Genomic DNA, 25751 nt, shown 5'->3' with positions numbered 1-25751 from the left:
TTTCTTCAATGTATTTTATCGAGCAAGACGGCACTTTACAACAGAGAAAGGGGAACACACACAATGGAAATCCCCATCCGTTCTCATAGCGACTGAGTTCAACATAGCTGTAGGTCCCCTGTTTTGCCATTTCCACCCTCAAGGGGCAACTAAAAACACGCATAATTCCATTTCACAAGTGAGAGGAGCCGACAACAGCGTCACAGCACTCTCTTTTACTGCTTAGTTATTTTTGTTGTGGAAGCAACATGCTGCTGTTCACATTATCTGCCCCTCCCCGCACTAGCTCCGTTTCCCCTCCCCACCAGGAAACTTGCATTATACGAAAACAAAACAAAAAAACACACACACATTTACTTTGAAAAGGAAACTCTGTGGGGCGTGCTCCTGAGCAGGCACACGAACTGCAGTCTGGATGCAGTTGCTCCTCTCCTCAGTTGCCACAATCATGAGTAAAACTCCACAGCATGCAATACTGGCCTTTACGCAGCATTCAGACCTACAGAAACGTCTGATCCATCTAACTGGACACGGTCTGCCAGGTGTGCCTCGGGAGTTACTTGAAACTCCAAAACAAAACAGAACAAAACAAAAGCCTTCTGTTTCTGCTGCATCCTTGCAACCATTGGGGGGGGGGGGGGGGGGGGTTCCTCAAGCACAAAGCAGGGTACAATATATATGGCCAAAAAGCTGCATTTGACCTGATAGGCCAGAAGATGTACAGGTCTGTGTTGCACACGCTCCGTTGCCCCATTTCCTCCTCCCAGAATAATAGACTTCTGTCACTAGCTACCCATCTCCATATATCAAGCATACCAAAGAAGATTATTTGGGGGAAGGACGGGGCTTATTGCAATGCGTGTCCATTTGGAAAGTCCTGGGCTGGGGCCAGTTGTAATTCCTTGGCCTTCTGGGCTAAGCTTTGCTCGCGGTGTGGTTCTGCAGCATGAAGGTGATTGCTCTACAGTCCGTCACCTCCTCGGGAAGGTAGCCCTCTGTGTCCCGAACTGTAGGGTCGGCTCCAAACTTCAGCAGCAGCTCCACGATGTCAGAAAACTCACAAGTCGAGGCTAGAGAGAAAAGAGCAGAGTGGACTCAGCTGACCATTAAGCAGCAGCAGAGAAGCATGGAGAACAAATAAGAACAGAGAGAACACGAGAGAGCCTGTAAACCTTGACTCTGGCATTTTGTGACTTCTAGGGCCTAATAAAAATAGAACTTTTTCCCCAATGGCTACAAAGGCAAACAGTTTGAAAACAAAGCAGAGCTGGGAGGCAGGAATCGCGAAGGAAAACTCTACTCAAGAGCCCTCTTCAGCTTTCAGTTTTTAGCTTTTAAGTTTTGTTTGCTTGCATTGCTTCTTGTTTGATGTTTTTTGTTTCTTCATTTTGCTGCAGTTCTGATTGGTTGTTGATTATTAATGATTTTGGAAGCAATGCTGTTATCCCAATCCTTGTCGAAATGTATTTATCAGGCTGCCAATTCAGAAATAGTTTTATAAATAGTTTTAATTGTGTATTTATGGTTGTTTATCACTCTGAGCCTGTTTGTGGGGGATAGCAGTATATAAGCCAAATAAATAAATACATACATTATTAACAACAACAACAACAACAACAGTAATAATAATAACAACACGGATTCTCTTAACATTCTAATCACACTTTGGTTTCCTGCAATCTACACTGGACCATGTTTCAACCATATTTAGCAATTGTAGACAACATAAGAAAAAAATAAACAATCTGAAATCTTGGGGCAAGCGTTAACTAGCAGAGTCCTGTTTTGGTGATGGCTGTAAGCAGCCGTTTGCTTTTATTGATAGATACCACAGCAGAATTACTTTGGAGGTAGCCAGGAAAGCACAGCCTGTTGAAATGAAGGGAAAGGAAAGAGGTGCAAGATATTAAATTTAAATTGTAACCTTTCAGAGAAAACATGAGAGCTTGTAACCTTGACTCTGGCATTTTGTAACTTTCAGGCAATCTTAAAAATGGAATTATTTTGCCAAACTATTAATACAATTTTCTTAGGCTCATCCTTATGAAAAGACAAATTGTTGGGAAGACATTTCAGGACGTGAGAATATTCCTAGGTAGAACAAGCACATGGAATCCTGTGCCAGATACTGCTTAGATTTAGTATAAATTTTACTTTTATTTTATGAAAATGTATATGCCACCTTTGGCCTAATGCTGCGACCATCACTGATTTTTCCACAGATATTGCTTGTTCAAGAAGACACAGCGAACTGTCTGCAAATACACATGTTATTCTGAGTGGCAGCCAGAATTGCTAACCTTTCTGGCTATTGTACTCAAGAGCCAACAAGGATTTAGAACTCTGAGGGGTGTTGTCTGACTTGTCACAGTGATTGTATTAAACCAATGGCCCAGCTGGTTTGTGGAACAGAAGGATGACTGGTGCTTCATAGTTGCACTCAACCGATTTCTCCCACCAGTAAGTCCCAGGCATTATTATTTTTTTTTGGTTAAGGGGACAATTTAGCACAGCAGAGAGCAACACACTAAGTGTCTGGATAAAACTGCCATGTGTATACTTCTACATAATTAAGTCAAGTGGCATATCACACAAAAATGTTTCAGGTTTATTACAAACAGGTTTACCTGTAGAACATATTGAGTACTTTCACATTAAAGTGTAACACAAATTTTTGAACTGTTCAGTTGGACGCATATGGTCCCTCTGAAGAAATCACCTCTGGGAAGTGAAAGTTGGAGGAAGACAGAGAGAAATAATGAATCAAAGTGCACAGCCTGAAGCTAGAAACTGTGATGTTGAACTTGAGGTCCCCTCAATGAATTTAAAAATGTCAGCACATGTAAATGTTACAAAATTTCAAGACATCGTACTCATGAAATAGAAAAGGATTTCAAGAGAACCAGCTATGTAGTACCTTTTATTATAACCAACAAAACAGTCTGAGCAACCTTGCCTAACTTTCTTCTTCACAGAATCATAGAGTTGGAAGAGACCCCAAGGGTACTCAAGTCCAATCCCCGGCAATGCAGGAACACACAATCAAGGCACTCCTGACAGATGGCCATCCAGCCTCTGTTTAAAAACCTCCAAAGAAGGAGACTCCACCACACTTCAGGATAGATATTTTTAAAAGTGGAGAAAGGGGACAAAAATATGTTTTAGAGCATGGAAAAAGCCAACTCTGAAATTTAACAATGCGGTATAAGAGGTAAGTATGAAGGTTAAATTGGATTAGACCACACAAAACAGATTTCATACTGCACCAAGAACTATTGGGACAGAAAATCTGGCAATGGCTGTTCTTCCAGTCAGCATGTGTGTTACTATAGTGTTGGACCTAAGAAACCCAGGTTTGCATCCCAGCTCTAGCATTCTGAGCCTCACTTCCTTCACAGGGTAGTTCTTGTAACCTAACAACCCTTTGTGCAGCTTGAAATCTGTTTTGCATCATGCAGTTTAATCAGCTCTGAATCACACCTTCTCCGTTCCACCTTTTTGATTTCACAAATAGTTCTAGTTGTAAGAAAGAAATGGAATGTCCATGGTCAGAGACAGGGTACCTGTGAGTAGTAAACAATGGAAAGAAATAATTGGCCAGGGTTACTCATCTGTATTCGATCAGGAAAGGTGCAACAAACCTATTTCTGCCTCTCACAGTTAACCCCTGAGAGAAGAGGGAGAGTTATTGGAGTTGCAGTTGCAGTGTAAACACTTGGACTCTGATACACAACAATTCCCAGCTAGTACACTGGATCTGAACACAGAACTCTTGGCTTTGAAGCTTGTTGCATGGCTCGTGTCAAGCCTCCAACTCAAAGAGCTGTTACTAGGGTAAAATGAAAACAGTATAATAGCCCCTACTGTGTAGCAAAATGGGGTAAAATCATGAAAGAAACTGCCCAACTTCCTAATCTTAACAGAGTAATGCAGAAAAACATTATTATTTTTAGACTTCATTTCTTGATCGCTTTCAATACAAGGCCCAATCAAGGTAAGATACCCAGGGTGATTTTAGACTCTGCACTTAAAACCAACATTATTAAGCTAATTGCACCGAGTGTTGCCAGTTTAGCAGTTTCTTCCAGGGAGTGCACACAATGAGTTAGTTACTGCACATTATTAAATGCAGCGGAGTTGAAATGTTAGCTAGGCAGTCAGTTGTTTAAAGGTGTGACTGCAGATATGGTTTTAAAGCAAAACAACAATAGCAAATTAACAACGATTATCTTTGAGACAGCAAAAAGAATCACTAGATCTCAGTACTATGAAGAAAAAGCGGCAGACAGATGACTTCCGCAGGGAACAGAGGGGAAGGTGCAACTCTGCTGCACCAGAAACACATGGGATGGGTGAAGCTGATGCCTAAAAATAAGCTTCAAAGGATTCCTAGAAGTCGCCTCTGCTCAGGGACACCGATACCCAAAAGAGGAACCCTACCATGCTGCTGCAATATAAGAACTGACCCTAACTTCATCTGTCGCGGCAATTCAGGCACTGGGAAAGAAATGATTTTCAAACTAAGTTTAAGGAGACTGTGCTTTAAAAGAAAAGTCGATGAATGTGATTCTCTTCACATTTTGTTCTTAAAATAGTTATGTAGTTAAGTACGCTGCTGAGGAGAGAATAGCAGCCTCTTCTTGCCAAAGAGATGAGAGGCAGAAATATTATAGATCGGAATTTGCTTCACTGGCTGTTTAAGGTAGAGGTTGCTCAGAGCAATTAATTTGGAGATCCTAATGAGGACTTAAAGGCAGGAAGACATAAATACAGTCGAGCCAGAATATTATGTGAAATGCAATAGGCCCGCTTTGCCATTCTGCAGTTCCCTTTCATGCTCCTTAGAGCTGTGAATAAACCAAAATAATCTAAAACCACAAAGCCACGCTCCTTTGCCCTGGACATGAAACATTTGCTTAGCCTCGTTAACAGATGTCGGGATGATCTGCATCTCAGAAGTGCTGTGAGGGCAAACACGGGAAGGCTAGTCAAGGCAGCCTTAAATTGTGAAGGCCTGGTGGTTTAATTTTCTTTCCTGCTTCACTTCCCCATCGGAAAAAAAAATGTAATATGAGATTTACGTCTGAGAGGAGTCACAAGGGGAGTCATGAGGTGGGAGAAAACATCTGTGAAAAAGCCCAGCACTGCCATTTCTCTTTGTGTGTGTGTGTGGGGGGGGGGGGGACAACAGGGACAGTAAGAGTCAGTACAGTTCTTGTATCAGGAGAAGACCATAAAGGGGAAGAGAAAGGAGGAACTTTTGTGACAGGGCAGGGCTTGGGAGTCTCATCATAGGGTTGCTGAGGTAATAGTTGGTCAGAAATTGTTCACCATGGCCTTCTTCTGTGAGGTACTAACCAGGGTTAGCCTACTGGGCAAGAGAAGAGGACAATTACAAGTAGCGTTATTCTTTTTAAAAAATAATATATTTATTAATTTTGTGCAATAAAAATTAAAAAAAAGGATTTTACAAAGTGTGTATAATACATTTTATACCTTGCATATGATGCAACTGGACTAAAGCTGAAAGGATGTTCAGCTATTGATGCAAACGGATGCAGAAGGAAAGTTCAAAGCTCTTCGATGCATAAAAAAGGAACATGGAACATGAGAAGCATGAATCAAGGGCAGTAGAATCCACCCTTTCTCTCAAAGGGGCTTACAATCTCCTTTCCCTCCCTCCCTTCCTCCCACGACAAACACCCTGTGAGGTGGGTGGGGCTGAAAGAGCTCCGGAGAACTGTGACTAGCCCAGGGTCACCTAGCCCAAGGTGACTAGCCCAAGGTCACCTGGCGTGTGTTGGCATGCACAAGCTAATCTGGTTCACCAGATAATCCTCCACAGGGGAATCAACCCCGGTTCTCCAGATTAGAGTGAACCTGCTCTTAATCACTACACCATGCTGGCTTGAAATTGTAAAACAAGAAATACAGTGTTCAACCATTTCAATCCTGGGAGTGAGTGAACTAAAGTGGACTGGAATAGGGCATTTTCAAGTCAGAAAATACAAAATTTTCTGAGCCCGCCCCGCGTGTTGTCCTGCACACTGGCTATCTATTGGACCATCTGCCAATCTTCTCCCTTCCCAGGGTTTGATCGCTGGGGTTGGGTGCCAGTCGTCTCCTATTACTAATCAATTATTTATTGAAGGCTACTACTGCTGCCATAGTTTTATAATTTGAAGGCTTTGTATATCTTAACTGGGGTTATTCGATTTGTTTTATTGTATTGTTATTTGTTGTACACCACCCTGAGCCCTTTGGGGGTAGGGCGGTTTACCAAATCGAATGAATGAATGAATGAATGAATGAATGAATGAATAAATAAATAAAATGCTTTACTTGATGAATGACAAAAACAGAAGAAATTGAGTCAATAGTAAGGAGAGATGTAGCACAGGTAGTTAGGGACTGTAATGCAAAGTCTGACCAAATAATATCAATGAGACTCTAGAAAAGCCTTTCAACATAACCATCATTCAAGTTTATGTCCCAACTACAAATGCTGAAGAGGAAGAAATTTAAAGCTTTTATGCAACTTTCCAATAAGAAATTGATCACACACTGACACAAGATGTGCTGATAATCTTAAGCAACTAGAACACAAAAGTAGGAAACAAAGCAGAATCAAAACTGTTGGCAGATTTGGGCTAGGAGCATGAAATGAAGCAGGAGAGTGACTCATATTGTGTGAAGACAACTATTTGTTCATTGCTAACATGTTTCAGGCAGCTGAACAGATGAATATATATATGGCATCACTGAACTGCCAACATAGAAATCAAACAGATTACATAATTGGAAGGAGAAGGTGGAGAAGCTCTAGTCTCTCTGCTAAAACAATACCCAGAGCCGAAGGAGCTAGAAAACAATCTTAAGTATAAGGATATGCCACTATTTACTGTGATAGTAATCCCCATTACTATGTATTCATATGAAAGTTGGAAAATGAAGAAAGCTGACAGGAAAAGAGTCGATTCCTTTGAAATGTGGTGTTGGAGGAAAGTACACAGATACTGTGGACCATCAAAAAGACAAATAAGTAGGTTCTAGATCAGCGGTTCTCAACCTGTGGGTCGTGACCCCTTTGGGGGTCGAACGACCCTTTCACAGGGGTCGCCTAAGACTCTCTGCATCAGTGTTCTCCATCTGTAAAATAGATAAATGTTAGGGTTGAGGATCACCACAACATGAGGAACTGTATTAAAGGGTCGCGGAATTAGGAAGGTTGAGAACCACTGTTCTAGATCAAATCAACCCTGCACTGTCCGTAGAAGCTAAATATAAGGCCATTATACTCTGGTCAGATTATGAGAAGACAAGAGTCACTAGAAAAGACAATCATGCCAGGAGAGGGGGAAGGCAGCAGGAAAAGAGATGGATGGACCTTATAAATGAAGACGCAGCTTTCAATTTGCAAGATCTGAGTAAGGTTGTTAAGGATAGGACATTTTGAAGGACGCTGATTCATAGAATTGCTGTGAGTCAAGAAGCAAATTGACAGCACTTGACACACACACAAACACACACACAAAGGGTTTGGAGTAAGGGTTGGAGTTTGAGTACTACTGCATGTTTGAATAGGGGCATTCACTACCTAGCTATCCACACTCAAGTACAAATTGAAGCAACCACTCCCTCCACTTTGCCATTTGAAAGCCAAGTCAGGACTGCACAACCACTTCTATGCATGGCATCACATGCAAACAAACAAACACATCTACACCAGATACAGCTTCATCTGCATGAAGCTTCTGCGTGACGTTTAACCACAATTCCAGTAACTTGTGCTTTACACATTCTCTTAACAAGGTCTGCTTTCAAGTGCTCTACTTTACTTCCATTTAACTGAATATGAGAGTGGATACGCGAGTGGGAGATGAAACCTATTTATTCACCTCATTGAAATCTCACCTTCCTCCGCAATGGAGACCTGCAGTGGCTCACAACGTTCTCCACTGCCTCATTTTACAGTAGAGAATACTGATACTGTTGCTGGACCTTCAATTGATTATACTACTACTTTTATATAGGACTGTGTGGCTTATTTCATATATATGAATGAAGAAGTAGGTCACATTAGTTTTCTTGTATAATCCAATGTCCAACAACAGTGGTTGCTATCTTTGAAAATTTTATACCACTATATTGAGTCAGACCACTGCCCCGTGTAGCCCAGTAGCCATCTACTCTGGCTGGCAGAAGCTCCCCAATGTTTCACAAACAGGGTTTCCCAGTCCTGCTGCTTAAGGTCTTATCAACTTGGAGATGCCAGATGAAGCCCTTGATGCACACCGTGTTCTGTTTGCTGGATCTATGGCTCAGTAAATTGGGAGCATGATGTTGCAGAGATCAGGGAGAGAAGTCATCATTACCCCGGACTTCCAGATCTCTCTGCACCTTGCTCTCTTCACTTAAGCCCTTGTTTTGCAGAATTGGGATGTATCTGTATGACGAGCTGCCCAATATTGGGGGGGGGGGGGCTGAATCCCCCTCTGGAGCTGGCACGCCCCTGCACCAGTGCGAGTGCCCATTCTGACAGGGCAAGGGGCAAATGAGCCAGTGGAGGGGCAACTTACCCGGACAGCCGGGCACGGCTTGGTTTCAAGGCACCTGACCCACAAGGGTCCTCAGTCGTACAGACCCACTGATGCAAAACGCTGTGCTGGAGTAGCCGGGGATGTTCCGGGGGGCAGGGCTGACCTTAGTCGGTCTCCAGAGCCGGGTCTGTTCCCGTGCGCTGGCGGAACCACCGGCAGAGATACACCACGATTTTCCTGGCATATCTCTATTCTCCCCAATGGAGGTTTACACAGTGAGTTACTTTTAAAAAACTCTTTCTGGCTTCCTGCGCCACAGGAAAGCTCTGTGGAGGAGGCAGCGTGATGCCAGAGCGGCGGTGGTCCAGACCGCCAGCCCTTTCTGGATTGGGTTGGTAAGCTTCTATTGCCTTAACACACAAGCAAGGATATATATACAGTCTACTTTCCTATGGATTGTTTGAAAAAAGAACCTCTCAGTGAAGGGATTATTTCACTGCTGGGAGAAGCTGTGGTGTCTGGGAGCAGGTGCACTCTAATCTGGAGAACCAGGTTTGATTCCCTGCTCTGCCACTTGAGCTGTGGAGGCTTATCTGGGGAAAAAGATTAGCCTGTGCACTTCAACACACGCCAGCTGGGTGATCTTGGGCTAGTCACAGCTTCTTGGAGCTCTCTCAGCCCCACCCACCTCACAGGGTGTTTGTTGGTGGGGGGGAGGGAGGGAAAGGAGATGATAAGCCCCTTTGAGTCTCCTTACAGGAGAGAAAGGGGGATTTAAATCAAACACTCTTCTTCTTCTATAGAAGAAGGTAAAGGCAGTCCCTTGTGCAAGCTCTGGATCAATGCTGACCCATGGGGTGATGTCACATTGCAACATTTACTAGGCACACTATGTTTGCAGGGTGGTTTGCCGTTGCTTTCCCCAGTTGGCTATACTTTACCCCCAGCAAGCTGGGTATTATTTTACCAACCTCGGAAGGATGGAAGGCTGAGTCGACCTGGAGCCAGTTACCTGAAACTGACTGCCAATAGGATAAAACTCAGGTTGTGAGCAGAGCTTGGCCTGCAGTACTGCAGCTTCCCACTCTGCTCCATGGGGCTCTTTGATTTAGAATACTGATCCAAATATTAAACTAATTCAGGGTTTCATCAGTAAATGCACAAGTTCGGTCCAGGAGATTTGCCCTAAAGCATTTCCAAGGGGATCTATACTTTCAAGAATCCTCTTTGTTAAACACTAATTACGTTTTTTAATTATAGTTCAGACACCAACACATTAGCGGTGTACTCCTTTCTGCAATTAGGTGTAGTAATTACAAAATATCTTGAACGTTTTGTTGTCTTCTTCAGCTGACACAAGAGGAGGGAAGAAGCAAAAGTTTAATTAAAAGAGGACCATGGAATAGCTGAAGATTATTTAAAGGAACAATGGGAGGCAGGATTTTTAGAGGTTGCTGTATTTGGCAACACCAATTGTCCACATGGTTTGGAACTACTAACCATGACTCTGATTCCAAACCCCCTTCAGGTCATGATTTCTGTTAGCAGTGCTGTGATCTCATACACAGAGATGTAACAGGCTCTGTGTGGCACAAACCCAGGGGACTTAAAGATCAGGCACCCTTTCCCCTCCTCCACACAGGTAATTTGCTGAGCCTCAAGACTGAAACTGATTGGATCATTTAATTCCAACTAAAACAGAGACATGGCAGAATCACCCACCCCTAGAAGACACTGCCTGAAAGGAGGCAGGTGATTGCCACAGCAGCAGGTAGCTGCCTCTAATTTTTTTTCTTCTTGTGGTATTCACTCTGCAAATGATTGCTGTGGTAATCGGTCGAACCAATAATACATTTATAAGGAGTTTTTCCAGGTAATTATAGAACGCCTTTCTATTAACTGGAACTTTTTCAGCAATTGAGACATTTCCTTCTCATCTGTCTCCTCCTCTTGAAAAAAAACTGAGACATATTTGCTGCACAGAAAACTATGGAGCCCTGAATGATGTTTTTCAGCTTGCCAGTAGAGGAAACTTTTACATACTGCAGCGTTTGCAACATGAGGGCAGAGAGGCGTAGCTCTCCGCCGTGGGCCCTGACATCTGGGATATGGATGTCCTGGCTTGCATTGCTACATATTCCTTATGTGAGACATAGGTTTAGAGAATTCTGAAGCCAGCCACAGATAGCACTACAGAATGTTCCCCTCCTCCAAATTCCTCCTCAGGTGGGTTCTTCAGGAACCCCAAGCTCTGTTGTAGCCCCCTCCTGTGTACCTGGTCTGCCATAAGTGTAACAGGATACAGAGACAACAACATTTAGGATGCTGTCCAGCTCCCACTTCTCTCCTAAAATGCTTCTAGTGGCACCCACTTGTGGATCCATTGCCAGCACATATGCCAGGTTACACAGGCGAACCTTTGACCCAGGTCAGAATTGGGCTTGGTTGCCATCTTAAGCCTTTCCAGCTGGGTCTCAGGTGTATGCGCCTAGAAGTGAATAATTCCTGTGGTGTTCAATCAGGCATGGTCTCAAACAAGTGTGTACAAGTTGATGGCAAAGTAGGGGTACATTTTAAATCAGCCGAGCTATGGCATACTTGGCTTGATTTTTGCAGCCATTTTGGTTCCAGTAGGTCAGAGGTATCCAACTCTGATGCTTCAGATGTTCATGGACTACAATTCCCATCAGCCCCAGCTGGCATGGCCAGCAGGTACTGATGGGAACTGTAGCCCATGAACATCTGAAGCGCCAGAGTTGGATACCCCTGCAGTAGGGTCTTGAAATAGGGGATTAAAAAGGAAACATTAAAGATTGCCTATTGTTCCAGCTGTGACAGATATCATCAATAAACAAAGGAGTAAATTACCTTAAACTCCCATCAATAGTTTAACAGAGCACTCCCACCGAAATTTTATTAATTTGCCACTGGATTTAAACTTAATCAAGTAAAAGAATAATTAACTAGCAGTTCTTCAATCAACTGACGGCCTTAAAAATTAGGAAGCCCCAGGCAAGGTGGCCGGGAGGATCATCTGGCAGTGGGGTAGCAGAATTGTATCTGGAAACAAACCAAAAGAAGAAGGCGGGCATGAATCCAGCCCACCATCTGATTGCGATCATTCCACGAGAGACCTGCGTTAAGTGGAATACAGGCAGATGCTATGTTACTTGAAAGTCATCTGTTTACATTTGCACTAAATACTACAAGGGGTTCTTTACAGGCAGAAGGCCTGATGCTCCGGGGCAGCCATATGGACGGATATCTGGCATTTCTGCAGAGAAAGAGCAAATTGTCCCTAAGCGAGACAATGCGTTACCAGCATTGAGAAACCCAAGAGGACGTCAGCCCACCTCCAAAGAGTGCGAAGTTGCCCCTGGAGATTAGAACAGCTTCAGAATTTATTGCATACCCTGGGAACCTCTATTTGTCAAGTGCTAGAGAGGCACTCCTGACACAAGAACAGGTGAAGATGAATTTTCATTCAGCATAGTTTGCCTTCCAAGTCCATTAATCCTCAGGGTTTTCATGATAGACTTCTCTTTTTTATTATTTATTTCCACTCTGGCATCTCCTCCCACTGCCCCACCACAGTGCAGAGCAGATGGTATTCCAAGAAGGAAGGAAGAGCCCAGGAGGATACGGAGAGCCAGCCCCACTCTAAAGCCACGTGACTTCAAGTGCAAGGAGAAACACTGATTTCCTCTGGGAGACCGAGAGGCAATCATTTGAGCATTCCCTGCGGGGAACAAGTGTGTCTGTGTGTGTGTGTCTGGGGGGGGGGGCGGGGGGATGGTGGGCAGGGACGACAAGCCTAACAGGCCATTCAAGAGGGAGACCACACACATCCTGGGCTTTTCAAAGAAACAGCTCTGCCGCTGACCACAAATAACGAGAAGATATTGAACTGAAGGGGGTGGGGGGGAGAGGCACACTTTGGGCTTTTCATAACAGGCCGCCCATTTGAGGGGAACGTACTGGGGAGCTGTCCTTCACTTAACCTCCAAATGGCTCTGACCCACGTTTAATCAGAACAAACCAGGATTTATTACCTATCTAAGGATGCCGTTTGACACTTGCTGTAATCACCAGTGCTGCCAAGGCGAGGACAGCTGTCAGGCCAAACACCCTCATAAAAAGAAGGATAAGCGCCTCTCCCACTTCTCCATCCCCACGCGCAGGTATTTAGTTAACTCATTGGTTTGTTGTGCAGCGGCAACAAAGAGGAAAGGCTATTCGTGGAGAAGAGGATTGTGCCTACAGTCAAGTCTGCTACAATTAATGGCTTTATTATACAGACCGAGTAATAAATACGTAAGGAGTTTCAGGAGACTGCAGGTCTGAGCAAATCACAATGATTAATTAAACTAACAAGATATTGTCAAGCTTCGAGCGAGGTTTGATTGGTGCCGCTGGAGGTGGGTGCAGCCAGGCCAAGGCAGCAACAGAGAAAACGTGATGCAGGGATACAGACGCTGCTTGGAAATTATGAGAACCCTTGTGGTTTGGATCAGTTACAACCAAAACACACATATCCCTTTGTGCAAATTAACTACATTATAATTTGTTATGGAGATTTACAAAAGGAAGTTAAGAGAGAACAAAAGGCACCTAGACAAAGGAATTCTTAACTCGCCCACTTTTCTATCAAAGTGTTTCTGAACAATATACTTGCTTACAATGAAATTTGCTGACGTACAGCATGATCAATCTACCCCATTTTGTGTGAAAGCGCCCTTCTGGCCCTACTATTGTTACAAGGATAGGCAGAAGACACAGCTTCTTCCTGATTTGGCACATTGTTTTTCACACATGAATTGCATGGATCTAGAAAAAAATTAATGAGGAATTTAAAAAATTAAGTTAAGAGAATGGTAAAAGCTCTCATAGTATTTTGACCAATAGCCAAATCAACTTTTTAAAAATCCTCTCCCTCTTCCATTGCACCAAATATGAGGGAATTAGGGGAAGATATGCAAATGCTAGTTTCTTTAACTGTGACAAGATATCAGATGCTCAAAAGATCTTATACTTGCTAAACAATTCTGATCCTGCAGTTTGTGAATTGGTGGCCAAGTTTTTTACTAGAAATTATACACCCTAAAGCAGAGGTGTCCAATTGGCCATGCCAGCAGGGGCTGATGGGAATTGTAGTCCATGGACATCTGAAGCACCAGAGTTGGGACACCCTTGCCCTAAAGGATAGCTCTGTTCTTTTTAATTTTGTTGCGTTACTCTGTTATTCAGAGATTATCTACTATTATTTTATTTGGGGATTGTTTAAAAAAATGTTTTTGGGGAATCCTGCCTGTATCGTCCTATATGCCAACAAAGGCTTGGTTGGGTTGGGAACTTTTAAAAAAAGGAGCAGGAGTGTGCGCGCGTCGGATCCATACTGGAGCTAAGGAATGGGAAGAGAGGTGTTTAACTCTTTACCTATTCTATTTTTTTCCTGATCTTTTCTTCTCTGTCCTTGAAACACACAAGAACTAATGCAGGGTGAAGAGCATATTTCAGGGGATGCATAAGATCAGGAAAACAGTGCAAGAACAGAGTTAAACCCCCTTTCCCCGGCCTGATACAAAAATCACTCCTTTTTTCAAAAGACAGGAGTGATACTGAATCTTAAGTTTCCATCCTTCAGTGGTCAACTTGAACCAAAATCGATGGGAATAAAATGCCATAAAATCCAAGGACATCTCAGTGAGACGATATTTACTTTGGGACAGGCACAGCAGCAGCAATAAAAGCCTTGGGGGGTTTTTTTGCCTGCAGAACTAAAATTGACGAGCTTCGAATAAAAGGCATTTGTTTCTGTTGTACGTGGTTGGCTTTAGCGATTGTTTATGCAGTCCACACAACAACAGACAAACATACTCATCCGCTACTTACCATAATGCAATGCTGTTTGGCCTTCATCGTCCTGAAAAAAAGGAAAAGAAAAGAAGGGAACCAGATTTAGTGGCATCCACACAAAAAAGATCTAAAAGGCACTGTAAATCCCACTTGATGTGCTTCTTCATTTTAGTCATAAGTTATTCAATGAGACGCACAGCTCACATCGAAGATGAATAGCAGCTAGTGACTTTTATTGAGCCTTAATTTCTGTTTTTCACTTCTCAGAATGCTAAAAAATGCTGATATCGAAGTTAAAATAAATGCAAGCTGTATCCAATGACTGACTTTCCACAACTGTCAGCATTTCTGGTGCCACTGCCAAAGGTAGGAACACCCAAATTTTAGTCGGAACACTGCAGAGGCGACTTCAGCCCAGTAACCTGAACCATTGAAATACGTCCCCCAACTTGAGTGTGTGCTGGTACACAGTGCACACTTAGCACAGAGCAGGATTACTGGACATGGGTACCTTGAATGGAGAAAAGGTGGCAACAACAAACAACCCAGCACAATAGCACAAGCAGCACAATGCAGTCCTTTACTTGGCAGGAGGAAATCCCAACTCTTCTGCATTTACATGTATGGCTCGATTTTTACATCACTGCAACCAGCATCTACGGCTTTTAAGAGCCAAAAAGGCCCACCGCTTCCATGCCAGAACTATTATTAGGCCTTGCAGGAACAGCTGGGACTAAGTCCTTGCACGACCATTAACCCTGCAACAAACCCAAACATTTACTTTAGCACAACACACACAAGACCAGAGTCCCCCCCCGCCCCCGCCACGCATGAATCCCAGGGCAAGGATTTTTCTGCTAGCCTGCACCTCCCTTGCAGCCCCCTCCACCCGGCCCCACTTATGGCCTTCCTGACAGCCATGAGGGATGTCCTTGGGCCTGCTGGCTTGCCCAGAGCTGCTTAAGGAGCGGGGCATTAGGCTCAGCCCTTCCAGCTTGCCTCTGCCAGTTGCACTCTCCAAGCTGTGAGTTTTCTCCCACACCTCCTTTCACAGTCACAGTCAGTATGGACCCGGGGCGGGGGGAAGGAGGAGGGGTGTGCGTGTGTGTGTGTGGGGGGGGTGATTTTCCGCCCCCACATGATTAAATTGCCTGCGCCTATGGACATTTGTCCCTATATGTCCCTTTGGCAGGTATGCGTCTGCCCTCATCCCCCACTGCCCACTGAACCAAACTTCACTAAAATTGGGTGCTTTTGTCAGGAGAATTAACCAAAGCTATCCTGCAAGTTTGGTGCCTCTACCTTAAAAATGCACCCGCTGCCTTATAAATGCAAACTATTGTTCACAACTTCCATTTGACATACTTTGAGATCTTTCAGTGAACATCTAATTAAACAAATGCAGAAACAGCGGCTGAACAACAATGCATGAAAGCACAAAAACGGCATTACAGGGATACTTTTAGGGTCTCAGCCTTGCCCACATACAAGGCAGGCAGGACGAAAGACAGAGTGAAGAAGTGTTTCCTTTAGCTTCTGCAGTAAGCATGTTATGGAAAAGAGTCAACTCCTCCATTCCACAGGCAGCAAAACTGATCGCTCCAGTAAGATAAAAATTCGCTGTATCTTGCAAATATCGTTAGTGACAGCTCTGCATACTCAACCTGCACAGAAGTGTGGCAAACACATTTTATGATGTAGTACCTTAACTGTGCTAAGCAACAGCAACAAACAGCTGGTCCACTGCTGCTCGCAGCTGCCCAATCTGTTACATTGGGAACGAAGAAGCCAAGGCTATGCCGTTCACTAAGAACTAGATTGCAATTCTCTTCCTATTCTGAATCTATGTGCAAGGCAATGTTAGCCAATATTCATGATCAGAGCCCAGTTCAATAAGGAATTAGCCCCCAACCCTCCTCAGCTCATAATATGCTTCACTGGGGACTCTGGTTTTGCTCTTCTGCTAATGGAATTATCACTTTTTTCAGAATGCTAAAAAAAGTCAATTTCTCTGCAGGGAGCACATATTAGAGTATATCAGGAGTGTCCAACTCTGGAGCTTCAGATGTACATGGACTACAATTTCCATCAGCCCCTGTTGGCACGACCAATTGGCCATGTCTGGAGGGGCTGATGGGAATTGTAGTCCATGAACATCTGAAGAATCAGAGTTGGACACCTTTGGAGTATATCATCAGGTAAACCAAGCCCTGACCTGGATAGTCTAGGTTAGCCTGATTTTGTTGGATCTCAAAAGATAAGCGGCGTCAACCCTAGCAAGTATGTGGATGGGAGACCTCCAAGGAATACCAGGGTGTTACGTGGAGGCAGGCGACCTCTGAACATCTCTTGCCTTGAAAACCCCACCAGAGATTGCCATACATCAGACTTGATGGCAATAAAAAGGTAAAGCTAATAAATCAGATTAAGATACATTGGTTATTCAGACTAAGAAGCCACTGCTGATGAAACACTGAACAGACTGTGCCCCTGGTTTGTAACCTAGCCCTAAAAAGGAAGCAGTGCACTTTGGAAAGGTATCCATATTCTTTGGGCAGTCAAAGTTCTCACAAGAATTGAGAAAACATGATGTGCGTGTCTGTGAGAAAGCTCTTCTTCCCCCACTATCCTAAAACCAGCCAGGGTGTGTATTTGTAGGGAATTATTTTAAAAAGGAACGTCACGAAAGCGAAGCTAAATTAGCCCCCTCCCCCCCACACCCTTACCTTGTGGGCTCCATTTCGTTCAGAAGTGCTCCACCATTCTTAACAACTCCACCACTCTGAAAGTAATGCTTTCTCTGAATTAAGGGGCTACAGTTTGGATACCAACATTTACTGACTCTTCAGGAATGAGTCAAATGTTGTAACCACCATGTGAAGTGGTTCCACACAGGCTCCTCAACAATTGACAAGTATTCACCACCTGCATTGTCCCTCATCAAACAAAGGGTCTCTGCACAACTGCAGACACTGCTGTTCTTGAGATTTATCACATAACCAACACAATGAGGACCTTTAAAATAGTGTAATTCCTCTTGTCAGTAACCTAACCTCCACCGTAGCATTTCATGAGCCAATCAGCATCCTGCAGTAATTTTTTAAAATATCAAATTGTTTTCTTTAACCAAAACAGGAACGTCTGAAATTAAGAGAATGTCTGAAATGTTAAAAAATCAATGCTAGATTGTACTTTAGAGTTCCCATGAAGTCAAATGCTATTCAAGACGCTGGTGGGTTGTTAAAAATGTTTTCTAGATTGATGATTTATATTTTCCTCATGAGGAAATTTTTTAAACCAGCAAATCTGAAGAAGACGATGTGCAGATATCCATTATGTATTGTCAAGTGCCTGAATGGGGCTGTACTCTTCGGTTTTACCGTACGAAGTGCTGTGTCTAATGAGATATATTGGTGTCCAGCTAATGTGCTGGATAAAAGAAAACCTGATGCTTCGCCCTGAAAAAAATTTCAGCATGAAAACTCATTATGAGACGGGGCCACAAAGAATAACTGCCACGGCTGAAGTGGCAGCCATACAATTGTCACCCACTTCTATCGGCGCTTCTCCACAAAGCACCAAGACCCTTGAAAATCATGTGAAGTAATATTTTACCACCAAAAAAATGGGAAAGGATTTCCAAAGATGCCTTGAGCTACTGGGATAGGAAGGATATTTCAAACGAGGCCTTTTTACACTAAGATAATGTGGACAGTAGAACATGCTTTCTAGGTGAAAACATGATAAAGTGTTTGGGCAAGCATTATGGGAGATCTAGTCCCACCATAAAATGCACCTATAAATAAGCAAATGGAACTGAGTGACAACAGGATTTTTTTTCCTCAGAAATTGAACAGGATAATTAAGTTTCATTTTGAGTTACTAAGCAAGAAGAGGGAAAATTTGCCACAGTTATTTATACTCTGTTCTGTTCCAAGATGAATTACTGTCTAAATGTAGCTCATTTGGAGCTGTACCTATCAACAAGAACTAAGCAATACTGAAATATGGGGGAAATGGTTAACTGATCATGATTTTATATTGTACGTTTCTTCTGACTAGGTCATTAAGTCCATCCTGCGTGAATTCTCGTATTTACACAGGACTCTGAAGTGGATCTGGTGTTCATATCAGTTTTCAAACAGTTAGCCATTTTTGACATTAGCTAGCAATTTTATGCTTCTTGGCCTCTAGTGTCCTATTGTACAACATTAAATTAGAACAACTAAAATGTACACCCAGCTTGCCTAGTGTTGCCAAAGGAATGCAAACATCAGCACAATCAGAAGGATGGCTAGAAGGCAAAGGTCTCATGGACAAATGGGAAGAAATTATTTAGAGAAATGCTAACATGTCTTTCAGAAATCCTGTTTTTTATACTACTTTGGTTCGTGCAAACAAGGTAGGAAAAAAGGCCCCACAAATTGAAGCCAAAAAAAAAAGATACTTTAGGAATCCTGTCTAATATATATAGGCACTATTTTTTTTTTAATATTTATAGTCCAAAACTGCAAAACACACGTAAGATTCCTGGGGCTTTACCTCTCATGGGAGGTCCACTGCTTACCTCTCTTCCAGTGATGAATTCAAGATGCCTCACCCAGATATTCACAGGAAAGTTGTGTAAAGGGCTAGGAAAAGACGGGGAGCCCATAAACACACGCTTTTTCTCCTGATCGGTTTCAAGTTGCACCTCTGAGAAAATGCTAATATTCTGAATAACATTTGTACTGAAACATGAAGAGGTTTATGGAAGTCATCTCAGTGATGATACCTTCAGTGTTTTGTTATCATGTCAGCTTACACACTTGTTTTTACGTAACTGCCACAACAAATAGGGATCGCATTCTACACATATGGTCACAGAACGTGGCACCCTAACTGGAAGGAGAGGAAGGGATTTTGGCACATCCGGAGGATCAAAACAAGGCATTCTGAAAAGCTGTGCTCCACAAGCAAGTTAAATCAGCAAAATGGGAAAAGTTAGTTTTCAAATGCAGCCAATCTGTCCTGTCTCACCACAAGCACCCAGACACCCGAGGGCACAGCAATTTACTACAATGAAAGTCTGGATTCCATGTGTAATTCTATTGCAAGCATATCTTTAATAACAGTTCTGACCATGCATAGCTTAAGCGTGTATACTGAAATATGGATGCGACAACCTTTGCAATTTTTTTAAAGGGCAAAGCTGTTATTAAGAGGGCTGCTGAGAAATTTGGAAAATGCATGCCTTAAGACGCTACAAAACTGCTTTGCTAACAAGGTAGCGGTACCCTAATACTTCAACTAGGAATATTGGCTCAGGAACAAAGACGTGACAGGAACAGACACCCCTCTTCCTGCAAGGGTTTTTTCCCCCTCCAAATCATCTATAAAGTATGAGCGAAAGGGATCTAAAGAAGAAAAAAAAATGTGTTAGCAGACTAAGTGAACCATCCTTGTGCCTGTAGCTGATTTCCCTATGCCTTCTATCCTAACCAGGTTCACAGCTCCAATGGTGCAGAGAATGGAAGTCACAGTATTAACTGGAACAAGCCAGTCTGAACTTGTTCCTCCAGCGCTAAAAGACCTGCACTGACTACCAGTATGCTTCTGGATATGAATGGCTGGCTTTTGAAGCTCTAGACTGCTTAGGATTCATCATCATCATCACCACCATCAAATCCATCATGCCAAGTAGTATATCGGGGAATGAGTGCCCTCCAGCATTTCCGGTCTTGGGTGAGTATTTCAACCACTTCCCATGCAATATTCAATGCCCTTAGGTCTTGCTCAAATGCTCTCCTCCAGGTGTTTTAGGGACGTCCTTGCTGTTGTTTGACATCAAGAGGTATCAATCTCACTGCTGTCTTTGGGATCCAACTACGTAATGTAAAAAACTGCTCTATCCGAGTCTTTCACCACTTTCAATCTGGAGTGGGAGGACTTCTCTAGCACTCCCCCCTCCATTATGAGACCAAACAAGTGGTGACAAGAGGGTCCATTTTCAGTGGTGACATCCTATTTACATTACATCTTCCCTGACAGATTCATGGGAGATCCTTATATATAACTCCCTAAGAGATGGAATGTCCAATGACAAATTCCCAACCAATGGGTGACATTTGATCCCCTCCCTGCCCACCTTCACCGCGACTGAGGAGCGTTACCTCCCTCCTACCACCCCCAACAGCCATGCCAGCCTACCGGAGCAGTGGCACCTTGGTGCTGGCTCCTCTGCTAGGTCGCCAACATCTTCCTGGTTCCCCCGTACCCCCAACACCCAAGTTGGGCCCCCGGACCAGCAGCCTGTTGGCGCCCTGACTCAGGTCTTTATTGTTGTCCCTATTTGTTTTGCTACTTCTAAAAACCTTGCAAGTTTCCACTTGACCTAATATATTTGCAACAGTCTCTTGCAGTGAGCACAGACATATTGGGGCTGATTGCATACCTGCTGTCAAGAGACGGAAGCAGGCCACAAGATCATATATTCATGCTCTAAAATGAATGTTTATCCTCTAACAATGGTCAAAAGATATGGCAGCAGTCAGTAACTGTGAATGCCTGGTTAGTCAGTTTAAAACCCTGGCTAAAGAAATGTGCTTAAGCAAGGAACTTTATTAGCGAAAACCATGGTCAGTGTCTAGTTTGGCATATCCCTTAAGGTGGAGGGGGGATTTGCTATGGGGATGGGAAAGGGCAGTGTGAACATCCTGGTTATGACCACACCAGTCATTTGCCAAGTAAGGGAAACCAGTTCCATTCAACAGTACATTTCCAACAGGCCTGTCCTGTTCCACAGATCTATTGAAACAGAGAGAAGATCCATAAAAAGAAATGTACAATTTAAGGCTACTGGAACAGACAGGCACAGAACATTTTAGAAGGTTATTGAAGGCTGCACAAATTGAGCAATGTTAAGTATTAATCTTTGCAAATCGCTTTGCTCACAGTCATATAAGAAAAGATAATGGAAAAAATTACTGCAGTACTTTCCCTAGTTCTTTACGGTCTCACACGTGAAAAGTATGACAGTTCTTCAAATGGATTCCTGCTGGACTTCACTACCCTCCTGTTGGTTGATTTTGAATGGTTACTATCTGTTACATCTGCATAGCTCCATCTCCTCATCTCTGTTAAACCTCCAGACTCATTTAGGAATTCCCAAAAGCAACAAAAGGAAACAAAAAGGAGGCTGTCCAGATGGCAGGGGCTCCCGGGAATTAGAGAAAGGCAAACCAAAACAGAAAATATGGAAGCAAAGCCAGGTTCCCATTAAAGTGATAGAGTACACCTCCTGTTGGACCGGAGAGCACATTTATTACACTTATACACCACTCCTCCATTGAAGAGCTGTGAGTGGCATGCCTGTGGTTCTCCAAGAGTCACCAATGCAAGAAATCATGTAGGGCTGGCCAGCAAAGAACTTAACTAGGTAAGGCAATGAAAATCTGTGACTGTGTATACATAGTAGCTGTGGGGTCAGGACCTGGATTGGATCCAATCTAACTCAAGGCCCTACAATTGCTGCCTATAGAAAGAAGTAAGAGATTCACTCATGAATCTCCGACATCTCGTCATTAGTAGAAGCATGTACAGCTATCCCTTCCACACCGCGTGGGTGAGGGACGCAGGGTCCCCTGGAATCTGAAAATGCATGTAAACTTTTTGGGCCCTCCCTAAGTCTGAATTTTTGCTTTTATTTTAGCTTCAAAAAAGAAAATTGTGTATATTTATGATATTAAAAGATAAAATATGTTGATATTATTGATACAATATTGTACACATATTTTATGCATTTCTGAGTTTCTCAACTTTCTATGTCGTCTGCTGGCCTTTCGTGTCATGGGGAGCTTTGACAAAACTCCCCCCAAATTCACATTTAATTTCTTATGTCAACCTTCAATATATCAAAACCACGATGGGGAAAGTTGCAGTGTGGAAGGGATAACTGTCCTATGTCCCAGACTAGATGCTCTGGGCTAGTCAAGTTCAAATCTGCTCTTATACAGACTCACTTCTCCTACCCAGACCTGCTAGCATACAGATAATTAACCAGCCCTTCTTAGTTGGGGATGTATGGCCCCAGGCAGAGACAGCTTTTAAAGGGGACTAGACAGATTCATGGAAGATAGGTTTATCAGTGGCTACAAGGCATAGTGACTACAAAGAACTTCAACATTCAGAGCCAATAAACCTCTGAATACCAGAAGGCAACATCAGGGACGGCCTTGGACTCTATCCCCTACTGTTGAACCTCCAGAGGAACTGGCTGGCCACTATGTTTGACAGGATGCTGGACTAAATGGACCCACTGGTCTGATCCAGCAGATCTTATGTTCTTATGAGATGCCGTTCGTCAACATTTTACCTGTTAAGTACTGTGGCATTGCAGCCTCAGCATTTTTACTCCCCATACTAGTAGCACAAATTAAATTCCCCAGAATATAAACACCCCAAAATGGATGACTTCTGTATTACACTGAAGATAAGAAGGCTACATAAACAATTACTATGCTAAAATTCAAAGTAACACACTTAACGCACAGCAAGCCTCAAAGCAAAACCCCTGCATCCTCAGATGCTTCCCTTTCTCCAACATTTCATACCCTTCTGGCTTCTCCAATGGCTTATCACTTTAGTATGGATGAGGCAGGTACCTGGTTATTTAAAGCGGAGGATAAATGGGCTGAGACAGTTCCCCCCAGCCCCAATTCACCAGGGAACGCTCAAGAATTCCACCTGACACTGGGACAGCCGTTGTGCTCTTAAACAATCTGCCGTCTGATCCGATTGTTCCCCAGTGGGGAGGCAGGCCGCAGCTCACTCAAGAGTCATTGATTGGATTAACAGCCTAATTCCCAACAGATGAATAGAATACTGATGTCTTGTCAGCCCAGATCATAGAAGGAAAACACAATCTGCTTCTACAGCTTGGAAACTTAACCCTTTGACTGCCCTTGCAAAGCAGCATGGGCCTGAAGTTGGGCGTCCTGCATGTTTGAAGTCAGAGCACTGGTAATTTCACTGCTCTTCAAATGATTATGATGCTATCAGTTGTCTTCATATGCAAGCTTTCCTTAAACGAAAGAATGGTGATGTTTCAAAAGAACCGTACTGGCTGCATAACCCTTTGCATGGGCCTGAGCGGTCCTTACCAAAGTTACAGACAATTTGGAGGGGATGATGGCAAAATATCAAAAGTGGCTTTACATTTGTTGATGTTCAGTTGCCAAAGTGAAAACAGTTTAATTCACTAGCTTTCTAGACTAGTTTTTAAAAAACTCTTTTAAGATGAATACAGTAGCTCAACATTATAAGCAAAACAAGTATTGTGAAGAAAGAAGCCCCCAACCTTTTTGAGCTTGCAAGCACATTTGGAATTCTGGCATGGCATGGGGCAGGGGTCTGCAACCTGCGGCTCTCCAGATGTTCATGGACTACAAATCCCATCAGCCCCTGCCAGCATGGCCAATTGGCATGGGGGTGCAGCAATAAAATGGCTGCTGAAGGAGATGGAGCCAGCCACAAAACACTTCCCATAGTTTAACTTCAAAAACACCATATAGGGTGATATTGGGGTGGCAGCTGCTGCCAAAGCAACATTTTAGAAAATCTGCACAGCCAATCAAAATCTCCAACAGTCAATCAGAAGCCTTACAGGACAAAACCCTACCTGGCCCTGTCCACTTCCTGAAAACACTCAGCAGGTGCCAGAAAAGGTTTCAGCAGGAATCATGGTGCCCACAGGTGTTATGTTCAGGACCTTTGCATCAAGCTGAAGCATACATGACATGTACTTGACATGTACTGAAATATACATGTACTGAACATGACATGTACATGAAATATGCATGGCATGTACTGAAATATAAAATATACAAAATCTGGACTTAAATCTGGATTTATGAATCAAAAAAACTTAAGGCTCCTTTAATCCCCAGGTACCCACCCACATGCAACAGAGTATACAATTTCTCTGGCTATGCCTTTTTTCCATCAGTTCAATGCACAGGTGTCAAACTTGCGGCCCTCCAGATGTTCATGAACTACAATTCCCATCAGCCCTTGCCAGTATAGCCAATGCTCAGGTTGGGACAGACAGATGGGAATTGTAGTTTGACACCCCTGTCAATGAGAAATTTAGTTATTTTCAGCCTTTGGTCAGGCAAGGGAAGAAAGCAGAGTTCATAATATATGTACCATGTTTGACAGTGAGATTACATTTGCAAGGATTGATACTGCACACCCCTATTACCTGCTGCTTTGAGATCCAAGGGGGAAAGGGCCTGGGTATTCTAGGCTGAATCTGGGTATTCTAGTCTTTGGCTTCCATAACGTTTCTGATTCAAGTTCTATTTTCTTGACTGCATGTGGTTTCCTTCAGGTCTGTGTAAACCCCCCCTCCCCCCCACCATATTAAGTATTGCTCAGCCATGTTCCAGCTAACTGATCTGCTACTTCTTCCTCTATATATCTGGACTAGAGAGCAAGTCTAAGGATGTATAAATATAAACCCTTGTGGCTTTGTTTTGTTTTCATACATCAGCAATGAGAACCTTTTCTGTTTTACTTAATTTTGTTGTGACTGTTTCTGATGTGTTTGATGCTTTTCTGCAATGCTAGAGACCAAAATAAGGATCGATCTTAATGGTGAGAAGTCCATCGAATATTATGGATGAATAATTCTCATCCATATTTGAATCTTGCGACCACTGCTGATGCGCAAACACAACAGAATGACCTAAGACTGCCTGTTGTATTTCTGCATGAGACAATGCTCTTCAGGAATGTTTACGTTTGAAAAGTAAACCTTTTCAGGTATTAAGACTAAAGTGTGCCTCCACTCAGAAAACGTCTCTCTCAGTTATCATACTTTTGAGAAACACCAACACAATTAGAATCATAGAGTTGGAAGAGACCACAAGGGCCATCAAGTCCAACCCTCTGCCATGCAGGAACACACAATCAAAGCACTCCTGACATATGTTCATCCAGCCTCTGTTAAAAAAACCTCCAAAGGAGACTCAACCACTCTCTGAGGCAGTGAATTCCACTGTCGAACAGCCAAGATAGAAAGTTCCTCCTAATGTTTAGGTGGAATCTCTTTTCCTGCACCTTGAGTCCATTACTCTGCGTCCTAGTCTCTGAGGCAGCAGAAAACAAGCTTACTCCCTCTTCGACATGACATCCCTTCAAATATTTAAATATAGCTATCATGTCCCCCCCTTAACCTTCGCTTCTCCAAACATCCCCAGCTCCCTAAGACTCTCTTCGCAGGGCATGGATTTCAGACCTTTTACCATTTTGGTTGCCCTCCTCTGGACATGTTCCAGCTTGTCAATATCTTTCTTAGATTGTGGTACCCAGAAC

The 25751-nt window shown here is 43.2% G+C and overlaps 1 protein-coding gene across 1 annotated transcript in view; it reads right to left on the bottom strand.

Annotated features, from left to right (window-relative positions):
- The window catches only part of ACBD6 (acyl-CoA binding domain containing 6), a 139582-nt gene continuing 113831 nt past the window's right edge, over positions 1–25751 (bottom strand). Inside the window, exons 7-8 of the mRNA XM_048497558.1 lie at positions 14433–14463; positions 1–1070 (exon numbers count right to left, since the gene is read on the bottom strand). Of these exons, the coding sequence (XP_048353515.1) occupies positions 916–1070; positions 14433–14463 (186 nt within the window). The 3' untranslated portion in view covers positions 1–915. The remainder of the gene's footprint in view (positions 1071–14432; positions 14464–25751) is intronic.

This window comes from Sphaerodactylus townsendi, linkage group LG05 (genome assembly GCF_021028975.2).
Source record: "Sphaerodactylus townsendi isolate TG3544 linkage group LG05, MPM_Stown_v2.3, whole genome shotgun sequence".
Classification (NCBI taxonomy): Eukaryota; Metazoa; Chordata; class Lepidosauria; order Squamata; family Sphaerodactylidae; genus Sphaerodactylus; species Sphaerodactylus townsendi.
The sequence above is the reverse complement of the archived record's forward strand: the minus strand, read 5'-3'. Positions and strand labels throughout refer to the sequence as shown.